Below are 13,677 nucleotides of genomic sequence, written 5' to 3'. Positions count from 1 at the left end.
TCTTTCTTGTTCTTCTCCTTCCCTTTCAAACTCCACTTCATTTGCCTTTTTCTCTTCCTTCTTTCTTTTATCTCCCAACTCTAAAGCCTTTGCCAGACACCCATTAATTAACTTTAGTTAATGCTGCACTCAGTCTCAGTCTATCTTGTGTCATGTCTCTCTTTCTAGGACCCTTTTCCATATTAAACATTTCTGCAAGGGTACTCTCTTTGCTCTTTGTCCACCTGCCATCACAGGGCTCCATCTCTTTCTGTCACCACTCTCTCAGGAGGTTGGGAGGTTTTCATTCGAACATTTTGTAAGTTATTACTTCTTCTCCTCTACAGGTTCGAGGATCCTTGGTGATGGGATTACAACTCATCTTCAGCTTTCTCCTACTTTCCCCATATTCCAGGCTATAAAGCCTGGTTTTCCTGGGTCTGCCCACCTTGCCAATGCATGTTGCCCTCCCCACACCCCTCAAATTTGTTTCCCCTGGTTGTTTTGAATATGTGTTTATTTAAATAAATTGCCATGCATCCAAAACTGTAACAGCAAATTACCATTTTTGCTATTGGAAGAGTAAGGATTGTGTGAGCTATTAAATGATGTTAAAACCTCCTCATGGACTATGGTGAACCTTTTAGAGACTGAGTGCCCAAACTACACCCTCATGCTGCATGTGAGCCATCCCCTTATCCCAGGCAGGGGAGAGAAGAAGCACTCCCATTGTGCTGCTGGGCAGAGGGATGGGTGATGTGATAAAATGTCCTCAGGAGTGGTGGACAGGGGGAAGGGAGAAGCCCCCTCTGGCACACATGCCATAGGTTTGCCAACATAATCATAGTCTATAGTAGCATCTATACCTTCATTCCCCTGGTTTTCCTGGAGAGGAAGGCATGACTCTGTTAAGTGAGACCAAGAATCAAATTAGTTCATAGAATCAATAAAGTACTAAATACTTACTATATTCAAGGAGCTATGTTTAAGTGCTGGGATACAGATACCAACGAGCAAGAGACTCTGCCCTCCATGAGTCCACCCTTTAATGGGAGAAGAGCTGGCTTACATTACCTGTAAGTAATGGTTGGTTTGGAGAAAATCTGAGATTTTTGTGTTTCCATGTTACTCCTGATACCACTGTTCTAGAAGCTTCTTCCTTGAAAAGATCATTGCCTCATAGCATCAGAGAAGGAAGAAACCCAACCAATCATGGAATCCAACTTCCTCATTTGCAAGAAGAGGAAACTAAAAACCAGGGAGATTATGACTTGTTTGGGGGTGGTGGGGGTGTCACATAACTAGTAAGTGCCTAAGGCAAGATAAAAATCAAACCTTCCTGACTCCAGGTCTCATGTTCTATCTGTCTCATTATCTCAGTTGTCTGAGGCTCAGAAGAGGTAGAGGACCTCCCCAAGGTCACATCCAGTGAATGTCAAAGTGAGGATTTGAATCTAGTCCATGACTTCAAATGCTTCAAAGCAGAGATGCACTTTCAATAGGAACTTAACTGTAGGCTGTTAAAAATTAATGTCCTTGGGGGCAGCTGGGTAGCTCAGTGGATTGAGAGCCAGACCTAGAGACGGGAGGTCCTAGGTTCAAATCTGGCTTCAGCCACTTCCTAGCTGTGTGACCCTGGGCAAGTCACTTGACCCCCATTGCCTAGCCCTTACCACTCTTCTGCTTTGGAGCCAATACACAGTATTGACTCCAAGATGGAAGGTAAGGGTTTAAAAAAAATTAATGTCCTTAGCTTCTTAAGAGCAAAAGTATTCCTTCATCACTGAGAATTTCCTCATAATGGTTTTGATATATCAGGGGTTGGCATAAGAAATTAAGTGGGAATTTTGGGGGAGTTTCACAGAAGCCACAGATGACACATGAAGGCCAGTAGACAACACAGAAAAAGTTTAGAAACTCAGAAATGCATAAAATATATGTATGATATTATATAATATCGATATTTCTTAGGTTTTAATACCATAAAGGTACAAAATATTGAAAATATTGAAACATTAAAATAAGTGAAAAGTTAAACTTTGCAAAAAGAATGAGAAAGCCAAAAAATTTTATGTGGATTTTCCAGATCATGGGGGTGCCAAGCCCATAACCTCCAAGAAGTGGAAGGGATATCTGTAGTTCTAAAATAACAAAATCTAGTATCTCATTCCACATTTTATATTTTCCACCATGATCAATGATACATATACATCCTATCTTTATATAAAATTCTAAAACCAGACGTTCAAGACCCATGAACATCTGAAAAGCCAAGAAATCATGTCAAGATTTTGTCAGATGGAGTCTTCATTCTACTCCTAGACTGCCACCCTTCCATGTCATAGTAGATGGCCATAGAGTTGTTGTGACCAAAAAGACCATCCCTTATAGCTGCCCTGTTGATGAGCCTCAATCATCATCATCATCATCATCATCATCATCATCATCATCATCATAATAGATGATTATGGAATTAAATGTTTTGAGGTTTGAAAGGCACTTCATAAATATCATCTCACAATAATCCTGGGAGGTAGGTACTACTATTATTCCCATTTACACATAAGGAAATTGAGGCAGAAAGAGGTTAAAGTAAATTACCTAGGGCCATATAGGTTGTGTCTGAGACATGATTTGAATGTAGGTCTTCCTGACTCCACTATATCACCTTATACCCGCTATTAAATGATCCTGCTTACTGGATGAAAGATTGTAGATTTGTCTTCAAAGCTTCTGTAGTTTGATTGGACTTGTCAGCCTCTGACGACACTTGCTTTGAAAAGTCCAGGATCACTTCCAAGTCGTTATGAGGCACCAAAGAAAGATATCATTGGTGGAATACACTTATAATACTCTCTAAGGAAACTCCAAAGACTCTACCTCTCCTTGTGGTAATACATGAAACACTTAAAGGAATGAAAATCTGATTCAGGGTCCATGCCATCTGCCAGATATTTAAGGCATCAGTGATGTCATGATGGCCACACTCTCTTCTCTGGTACAGATTGCAATGTAACCAATCCTTGCTTGCCTGTCCTTTGTATTTTTGGCTATGCCTTTCCATATATCCTCTTTGGGATTGCCACCATTGGCCAATGTTCTTCATATTTTCATTTCTTTTAATTTTGGATTAAAGCTAATACTTCCAATGAAATATTTTTAAAATATCATTGAGTTGAACAAATCATGATTTATCATCCCAAATTATTTTTTAAACCCTCACCTTCCATCTTAGAAACAGCACTATGGGACTTCCGGTTAAGATGGCGGCTTAGAGAAAGCTAAAGCTCAGATCTCCTGAAAACCCTTCCCGACCGATCTCAAATGATAAGCTCCTAAGGCGCCGAAATTCAAAACGATCAACAGCACAGACCCTGGGAACCCTCCTCCTGGACCTGGACCCGGATCAAAAGGTACGGCTCCCCTTAAAAGCCAGAACCCGAGATCCCTCGGACCTCAGGGGTAGGAGCGCAGAGTCCAAGGCTCCCGGAAGCCGCAGCCCAGCCGGGCTCAGAGAGCAGAACCCTCAGGGCCTTCTACAATCCCTGTGAAAGTTACTGCCTGGGGCTTCCGCTGCAGAGAGCTGGTCGAAACAACAGCAACCCTCAGGGCGGGCAAGACAGCCTCAAGGGCTGGATCCTGCTATCCAAGTCTCAGTGAAAGTCCTTGCCCTAGAGCTTGGGTTAGCTGCAGCCCATCCCCCCGCAGGCTGACGAAACAGCCTCACGGCCAGCGATTCTGAAGGCAACTTCCGGAAAGCGAGCCGGGGGAGAGTGTGGCCTCGTGGTCCGACCCTTCCATTCCAGTTCCAGTGAGGCATATTCAGTTTAACCCAGGGAAAGCTCATAGAACCATCTGCCCAGGACTAAAGCCTCGGATCACCAGAGATAAGAAAAGCTAATCCTCCACATTCAGAGATGGCAGCAAACTCCACAGAAGCACAGAAGCCCCAAAATACCAAGAAAAATAAGAAGAAAGGGGCGACTTTGGACACATTCTATGGAGCCAAAATACAAAATACAGAGCAGACAGAAGATAATATAAAAGAAAATGCTCCAAAACCTTCCAAAGGAAATGGAAACTCTCCACAAACCTATGAAGAATTTGAATCAGAAATGACCAAAAAGATGGAAGCCTTCTGGGAGGAAAAGTTGGAAATAATGCAAAAGAAATTCACACATCTACAAAACCAGTTTGACCAAACTGTAAAAGAAAACCAGGCTTTAAAGGCCAGAATCAGGCAGCTGGAAGACAACGATTGTGTAAAAGAGCAAGAATCAATAAAGCAAAGCCAAAATACCAAGAAATTAGAAGAGAACATAAAATATCTCACCGACAAGGTGATAGATCTGGAAAATAGGGGGAGAAGGGATAATTTAAGAATAATTGGACTCCCAGAAAAGCCAGAAATAAACACCAAACTGGACATGGTGATACAAGATATAATCAAAGAAAATTGCCCAGAGATTCTAGAACAAGGGGGCAATACAGCCACTGACAGAGCTCACAGAGCACCTTCTACACTAAACCCCCAAAAGACAACTCCCAGGAATGTAATTGCCAAATTCCAAAGCTATCAAACAAAAGAAAAAATCCTACAGGAAGCCAGAAAAAGACAATTTAGATATAAAGGAATGCCAATCAGGGTCACCCAAGACCTTGCAAGTTCTACTCTGAATGATCGTAAGGCATGGAACATGATCTTCAGAAAGGCAAGAGAGCTGGGTCTCCAACCAAGAATCAGCTACCCAGCAAAACTGACTATATACTTCCAAGGGAAAGTATGGGCATTCAACAAAATAGAAGACTTCCAACTTTTTGCAAAGAAAAGACCAGAGCTCTGTGGAAAGTTTGATACCGAAAATCAAAGAGCAAGGAATACCTGAAAAGGTAAATATTAAGGAAAGGGGAAAATGTTATCTTCTTCTTTTACTCAAACTCTCTTCTATAAGGACTACATTTATATCAACCTATGTATACTAACATGTGGGGAAAATGTAATGTATAAATAGGGGGTAAAGAAAGACCAAATAGAATAATCATTCTCACACAAAGATTCACATGGGAAGGGGAGGGGAAGAAAACTCCTATAAGAAGGAGAGGAAGAGGGGGGGGTTACTTAAACCTCAATCTCAGGGAAATCAGCTCTGAGAGGGAAAAACATCCAGATCCATTGGGATCTTGAATTCTATCTTACCCAACAAGGGTAAGGAGAAGGGAAAACCAAGGGGGGGAGGGGGAGAGGGAGAACAAAAAGGGAGGGAAAGAGAGGGGGGAGGGGGAGGGAACAAAAAAGGAGGGACTAAAAAGGGAAACATCAAGGGAGGGGACAAGGGGGACTGTTTCAAAGTAAATCACTGGACTAAAAGGTAGAGCCGAAGAAGAAAAGGTTAGAATTAGGGAAGGCAATCAAAATGCCAGGGAGTCCACAAATGACAATCATAACTTTGAACGTGAATGGGATGAACTCACCCATAAAACGTAGACGAATAGCAGAATGGATTAGAATCCAAAACCCTACCATATGTTGTCTTCAAGAAACACACATGAGGCGGGTTGACACCCACAAGGTCAGAATTAAAGGATGGAGTAAGACCTTCTGGGCCTCAACTGATAGAAAGAAGGCAGGAGTGGTAATCATGATATCTGATAAAGCCAATGCAAAAATAGACCTGATCAAAAGGGATAGGGAAGGTAATTATATTTTGTTAAAAGGGACTATAGACAATGAGGAAATATCATTAATCAATATGTATGCACCAAATAATATAGCACCCAAATTTCTAATGGAGAAACTAGGAGAATTGAAGGAAGAAATAGACAATAAAACCATACTAGTGGGAGACTTAAACCAACCATTATCAAATTTAGATAAATCAAATCAAAAAATAAATAAGAAAGAGGTAAAAGAAGTGAATGAAATCTTAGAAAAATTAGAATTAATAGACATATGGAGAAAAATAAATAGGGATAAAAAGGAATACACCTTCTTCTCAGCACCACATGGCACATTCACAAAAATTGACCATACATTAGGTCACAGAAACATAGCACACAAATGCAGAAAAGCAGAAATAATGAATGCAGCCTTCTCAGATCACAAGGCAATAAAAATAATGATTAGTAATGGTACATGGAAAACCAAATCTAAAACCAATTGGAAATTAAACAATATGATACTCCAAAACCGTTTAGTTAAAGAAGAAATCATAGAAACAATTAATAATTTCATCGAGGAAAATGACAATGGCGAAACATCCTTTCAAACCTTTTGGGATGCAGCCAAAGCGGTAATCAGAGGTAAATTCATATCCCTGAATGCTTATATTAACAAACAAGGGAGAGCAGAGATCAATCAATTGGAAATGCAAATGAAAAAACTGGAAAGCGATCAAATTAAAAACCCCCAGCAGAAAACCAAATTAGAAATCCTAAAAATTAAGGGAGAAATTAATAAAATCGAAAGTGATAGAACTATTGATTTAATAAATGAGACAAGAAGCTGGTACTTTGAAAAAACAAACAAAATAGACAAGGTACTGGTCAATCTAGTTAAAAAAAAGGAAGGAAGAAAAGCAAATTCACAGCATTAAAGATGAAAAGGGGGACAGCACCTCCAATGAGGAGGAAATTAAGGCAATCATTAGAAATTACTTTGCCCAATTATATGGCAATAAATACACCAATTTAGGAGAAATGGATGAATATATACAAAAATACAAACTGCCTAGACTAACAGAAGAGGAAATAGAATTCCTAAATAATCCCATATCAGAAATTGAAATCCAACAAGCCATCAAAGAACTTCCTAAGAAAAAGTCCCCAGGGCCTGATGGATTCACCTGTGAATTCTATCAAACATTCAGAGAACAGTTAATCCCAATACTATACAAACTATTTGACATAATAAGCAAAGAGGGAGTTCTACCAAACTCCTTTTACGACACAAACATGGTACTGATTCCAAAACCAGGCAGGTCAAAAACAGAGAAAGAAAACTATAGGCCAATCTCCCTAATGAATATAGATGCAAAAATCTTAAATAGGATACTAGCAAAAAGACTCCAGCAAGTGATCAGAAGGGTCATCCACCATGATCAAGTAGGATTCATACCAGGGATGCAGGGCTGGTTCAACATTAGGAAAACCATCCACATAATTGACCACATCAACAAGCAAACTAGCAAGAATCACATGATTATTTCAATAGATGCAGAAAAAGCCTTTGATAAAATACAACACCCATTCCTATTAAAAACACTAGAAAGCATAGGAATAGAAGGGTCATTCCTAAAAATAATAAACAGTATATATCTAAAACCAACAGCTAATATCATCTGCAATGGGGATAAACTAGATGCATTCCCAATAAGATCAGGAGTGAAACAAGGATGCCCATTATCACCTCTACTATTTGACATTGTACTAGAAACACTAGCAGTAGCAATTAGAGAAGATAAAGGAATTGAAGGCATCAAAATAGGCAAGGAGGAGACCAAGTTATCACTCTTTGCGGATGACATGATGGTCTACTTAAAGAATCCTAGAGATTCAACCAAAAAGCTAATTGAAATAATCAACAACTTTAGCAAAGTTGCAGGATACAAAATAAACCCACATAAATCATCAGCTTTTCTATATATCTCCAACACAGCTCAGCAGCAAGAACTAGAAAGAGAAATCCCATTCAAAATCACCTTAGACAGAATAAAATACCTAGGAATCTACCTCCCAAGACAAACACAGGAACTATATGAACACAACTACAAAACACTCACCACACAACTAAAACTAGACTTCAACAAATGGAAAAACATTAACTGCTCATGGATAGGACGAGCCAATATAATAAAAATGACCATCCTACCCAAACTTATTTATCTATTTAGTGCCATACCCATTGAACTACCAAATTACTTCTTCACTGATTTAGAAAAAACCATAACAAAGTTCATTTGGAAGAACAAAAGATCAAGGATATCCAGGGAAATAATGAAAAAAAACACATATGATGGGGGCCTTGCAGTCCCTGACCTAAAACTATATTACAAAGCAGCAGTCATCAAAACAATTTGGTACTGGCTAAGAAACAGAAAGGAAGATCAGTGGAATAGACTGGGGGAAAGCGACCTCAGCAAGACAGTTTACGATAAACCCAAAGATCCCAGCTTTTGGGACAAAAATCCACTATTCGATAAAAACTGCTGGGAAAATTGGAAGACAGTGTGGGAGAGACTAGGAATAGATCAACACCTCACACCCTACACCAAGATAAATTCAAAATGGGTGAGTGACTTAAACATAAAGAAGGAAACCATAAGTAAATTGGGTAAACACAGAATAGTATACATGTCAGACCTTTGGGAGGGGAAAGGCTTTAAAACCAAGCAAGATATAGAAAGAATCACAAAATGTAAAATAAATAATTTTGACTACATCAAACTAAAAAGCTTTTGTACAAACAAAACCAATATAACTAAAATCAGAAGGGAAACAACAAATTGGGAAAAAATCTTCATAGAAACCTCTGACAAAGGTTTAATTACTCATATTTATAAAGAGCTAAATCAATTGTACAAAAAATCAAGCCATTCTCCAATTGATAAATGGGCAAGGGAAATGGATAGGCAGTTCTCAGATAAAGAAATCAAAACTATTAACAAGCACATGAAGAAGTGTTCTACATCTCTTATAATCAGAGAGATGCAAATCAAAACAACTCTGAGGTATCACCTCACACCTAGCAGATTGGCTAACATAACAGCAAAGGAAAGTAATGAATGCTGGAGGGGATGTGGCAAAGTAGGGACATTGATTCATTGCTGGTGGAGCTGTGAACTGATCCAACCATTCTGGAGGGCAATTTGGAACTATGCCCAAAGGGTGCTAAAAGAATATTTACCCTTTGACCCAGCCATAGCACTGCTGGGTCTGTACCCCAAAGAGATAATGGACACAAAGACTTGTACAAAAATATTCATAGCTGCGCTCTTTGTGGTGGCACAAAACTGGAAAATGAGGGGATGCCCATCAATTGGGGAATGGCTGAACAAACTGTGGTATATGTTGGTGATGGAGTACTATTGTGCTAAAAGGAATAATAAAGTGGAGAAGTTCCATGGAGACTGGAACAACCTCCAGGAAGTGATGCAGAGCGAGAGGAGCAGAACCAGGAGAACATTGTACACAGAGACAAACACACTGTGGTATCATCGAACGTAATGGACTTCTCCATTGGTGGTGGTGTAATGTCCCTGAACAACTTGCAGGGACCCAGGAGAAAAAAACACCATTCATAAGCAAAGGATAAACTATGGGAGTGGAAACACCGAGAAAAAGCAACTGCCTGAATACAGAGGTTGAGGGGACATGACAGAGGATAGACTCTAAATGAACACTCTAATGCAAATACTATCAACAAAGCAATGGGTTCAAATCAAGAAAACATCTAATGCCTAGTGGACTTACCCGTCGGCTATGGGGGTTGGGGGGGGAGGAAAAGAAAATGATCTATGTCTTTAACGAATAATGCTTGGAAATGATCAAATAAAATATATTAAAAAAAAAAAAGAAACAGCACTATGTATTGGTTCCAAGGCAGAAGAGTGGTAAGGGCTAGGCAATGGGGGTTAAGTGACTTGCCCAGGGTCACACAGCTAGGAAGTGTCCGAGGTCCACCCAAAATTATTTTTAAAAAGTAAAGAAATTATATCAGACATGGACAGAGTTCTGGCCTTGGATTAGAGTTAGAGGTAACATGTTGGCCATGTGGCCATGGGCAAGTCATTTTCCATCTTAGTGATCCTGGAAAGTTTTTAAAGCTTAAGTCACAGATCAGGGGCTGATCTGCTCTGGTAGAGGGTCTGTCTTTACTAGGAACTCTGTTCACTGATGAAATCATAGATCAAGTTTTAAAAAATCACAGCAGTTCACTTTTGGAAGACAGTCATTACATATAGTTGGTAACAGGGGCCTTTGACTTAATGCATCTCTTGGCAACATGAATCTGGGGCTTTTGGCATTCTAGGCAGCTCTAGATGGAGAGCACTGTCCTGGGAATCAGGAAAACGTAATTTCAAATCTTGCCTTAGATATTTACTATCTGCATGCTCCTAAATTAGGTCATTTAACCTCCTTGTGGGCCTTAGTTTCCTCCTCTGTAAAATGAGGGGGTTGGACTTGATGATCCCTAAGATCCCTTCTAGTCCTCAATCTATAGCCCTATGATGATGGCAAACAATCATTCTAGTTCATTCTCTCAATGACTGGACTTTCCTCTGACCATCCCTCAGAAAAATGAATTTGACAAGAACAATAAACCTGGCCGGTATTGAGAGTCACCACTCAGATGCTTGGCTCAGAAAGACTCTGCATTATCAGGGTCATGCCAGCACAAAGCATATTTCAATGATGATCTGGCTAGATGAGGTGGTTTGGAATCCCACCTTGCAGCAGGGATGGCACAAGGGCCAATGGATCTTGTCCAGATTCCAGCTAGCAAATTGCCATTGGGAACCTGAAAGAGGCCCAGGGAGAATACTCCAGAGTCCCTGAGCCCTGTTTTCCACTGGATCTGGGCTGAAGCGTGGGGGCTCTTTGCACATTCACCAGTTCAAGGATTCCTGATTTGTACCTCTTAATAAGTGCATACAATAAGCTAGTTTGTCAACTGAACATCATGCATTCAATATTCTGGAAGAAGTTTTTTCTGGGTGCATCAGAAGTCATGACTACAGCACCATAATTCAGTGATTAACTCAGGGGCTATTATTAAAGAAAGGAATAGAGTGAATGAGGGGTTTGGATGGCATATTCTTTCTTTGTGTGACTTAGAATTATAGTGATAGTGTCACAACTAAATGATTCTTTTTTCCTCTGTCAATTAGAATGTTAGATTGATGTGAAGTCACTTGGAATGCTTTTTTTTATTAAAAAAATGAATTCCTTCCTAAGTCTATCTGTAATTCATTTTATCTCTCATTGGGGCTTATTTCCTAATGAATTAGGCAATAGTTCCCAATTTCACCCATTGTCAGGGTGATGGAGAGGGGAGAGGGGAGGGAGATACCTGGGAATTTTAATGTAAGAAACAAATTAATTAATTTAAAAATAAATACAAGAAACAAAAGAGTATTGAGTAAAGGAAGAGAGTGGCAAAGAGCACATTTAAGTAGGCAAATGGCATTCCATCCACATCTTGGCTACCTGAAGGGTAATGTTAACCAGTCATACATTTAACCAAACACAGTAAAGCCAAGCAGCACATTTTCCTCTAGCCCTATGTAACCTAGAAGCTCTGTTGATCTACAGGGAAAAACCTGGAAGCTTATACTCCCGATTGTCTTCTGTGGTCCATGGTCACAAGTCAAGCTTTAACCTCTTGTGTTACAGCTCTATCTCCTCCTGGTTATGGTGGTGGCTATAATGCTGGACTTGGAATTAGAAGACCTAGGGTTGAGATTTATTTCTGAAATTTACTGACAGTGTGGCCTCAGGCATTTCATCTTTCCCTGACTCCAGAAAACATTGTAGGATTAATAGTGATCAGTAATTTCCCAGTATTTGTCAGTGAAAAAAGGTTTCCATACCAGGTATTCCTTACATGGATAAAATATGCCTGGACTTTCTTCCACAATTTCTTTTCTTCCTCTCCAAAAAATTCCCTTAATATCTATAGGAAAAGGAACTTATTCAGTTTTTTTTAATTTATTCAATTTAAAAGGTACACTCTAATCCAGTTGTCCTTAATCTGGGGTTACTGAATGTTTAAAAAGTATTTTCTTAACTATATGGTTTTCTTTTAATCCCATGTATTTTACTTTATCCGTTTTAAAACTTTACTCTGAGAAGGGGTTCAAAGGCTTCACCAGACAAACAAAATGGGCCAGAACCGCCCACAAGGCTAAGATATTCTGCATTATGACATGAACTGTCCTTTTCTCTTTCCTTCCTCAAAATAACTTAAATATCTCATCTCAATTCCTGGCCAAGGGGTCCTTCCAAGTCGTTTAGACTCCCCAGACTCTGTTTTCTTAACTGAAAAATGGGACTGAAAATAACACTTGCCTCAAAGGGTTGTGTGAGGGTCAAATTAAACAGTATATTTAACCTTAGAGTATTTTAGGTTTAGTTGTTATTTTGTCAGCAAAAAGAGATCCCTTTAACTGCAATGCTTGCTCACATTTATGTGACATTATAAGGCTTGCAAAGCACTTTGCCTTCATAATATCTCATTTGCCACACCTCAGACTGAGAGTTTGGGCTTATTCTGAAACAAGTGGACAAGTGGGGCTTTGATCCCAAAAAGCACAATTGTCATAACCTTCCATTTTATTCTGGGACTCTAGGAAACCACTAGAGGTCTGCTGATTCTGTTTTAATTTCATTCAATAACCTAGTCTCCAAAGAAGAAAACTCATGATAAACCACTTCCATCAATGCCAGTTACTTTATCATTTTGAGAGACCAAGAAGTTGGACAGCTCCCCAAGGTCAGACCATATTTGGAGTGATATTTTCAAATGCTATCATTCATCACAGAACTGAAATGTTTTGTGAGGAATGGACCATTTTGGAAATGGTATCTCCCTATATAGATCAACCTTACATTCTAAGAAAAGAGATGACTGCAGTCAACAAAAAATGTGGAGAACAGTGGAAAGAGGACCAGCTTTGAGATCAGAGGACCTGGGTTCAAATTCTGATTCTGTACCTATGTTACCTTGGACAAGTCACTTCATATCCATGAACTATAGTTTCCTTTTCTGTCAAATGAAGAGGTTGGACTAAATATCCTCTGAAGGCTCTTCCAGGTCTCTATTATGCTAAATAGATTTTTTGTGGTCATAGAATCATAGCTTGATAATGTTGAGTCAACATCAATGTTTGGTCTTTTTTCTTGAAGGATGAGGACCTGAATTGCATTGGTCCACATAAAAATGCCCATGGTCTGGGACACTGATTCACAATCATGAAACACATAAGAGGTGGATTAATGCATCAGAATGTGAACTTCTAATTTGCACATTCATAATGAAAAATAAATTGTTGACCATACAGGAATCTTCAATGATTGCCTAGGTCTCCTTTTTGATAGGATTATAAGACTAGTGAGAAGCAGTGTGGTCTAAATGCATAAGAAACCACTATAGGAGCTAGCAAGACCTGAATTCAAATCCTCCCTCTGATAAAGACTGAAAAAAATCACTTAGCCTCTCTGTTTCCCCTGGTAATTCTCTGAGACTAAAACTGAGTTCACATCCTACTTCTGGCACCTACTCACCTGGCTAGTCTCTTAATATCTCAGTACTGTAGACAATTCTCTAAGACTGAAAGTCAGATGATATGCAATCTGTATTGGAATTTCCTTACTCTTGTAAAATCAGAAGTCAAGATATTTTTAATAAAGAGGGGGGCAGGTAAGTGGCTCAGTGGTTTGAGAGCCAGACCAGAGATGGGAGGTCCGGGGTCCAAGTCTGGCTTCAGAGACTTCCTAGTTGTGTGACTCTGGTAAGTCACTTAACCCCCATTGCCTAGCTTTTACTGCTTTTCTGCCTTAGAACCAATATATAGTTAATCACTTAAAAGTCTCTTGTGCTCTTCTTTTGTAAAAACTGAAGAGTTATAGGCTCTGCAATAATATCTTCAGACATTCTTCTAAGGGCTGGACATGATTATATGCAAGAAGCAACATTGACTG

At 39.4% G+C, this 13,677-nt stretch overlaps 1 protein-coding gene across 1 annotated transcript in view; it reads left to right on the top strand.

The window, feature by feature from the left end:
• NPY (neuropeptide Y) overlaps positions 1–525 on the top strand; it is an 11,527-nt gene extending 11,002 nt beyond the window's left edge. Inside the window, exon 4 of the mRNA XM_007505353.3 lies at positions 327–525. Within this exon, the coding sequence (XP_007505415.1) occupies positions 327–345 (19 nt within the window). The 3' untranslated portion in view covers positions 346–525. The remainder of the gene's footprint in view (positions 1–326) is intronic.
• Positions 526–13,677: the final 13,152 nt, after the last annotated feature.

This window comes from Monodelphis domestica, chromosome 5 (assembly GCF_027887165.1).
Source record: "Monodelphis domestica isolate mMonDom1 chromosome 5, mMonDom1.pri, whole genome shotgun sequence".
Classification (NCBI taxonomy): Eukaryota; Metazoa; Chordata; class Mammalia; order Didelphimorphia; family Didelphidae; genus Monodelphis; species Monodelphis domestica.
The sequence above is the reverse complement of the archived record's forward strand: the minus strand, read 5'-3'. Positions and strand labels throughout refer to the sequence as shown.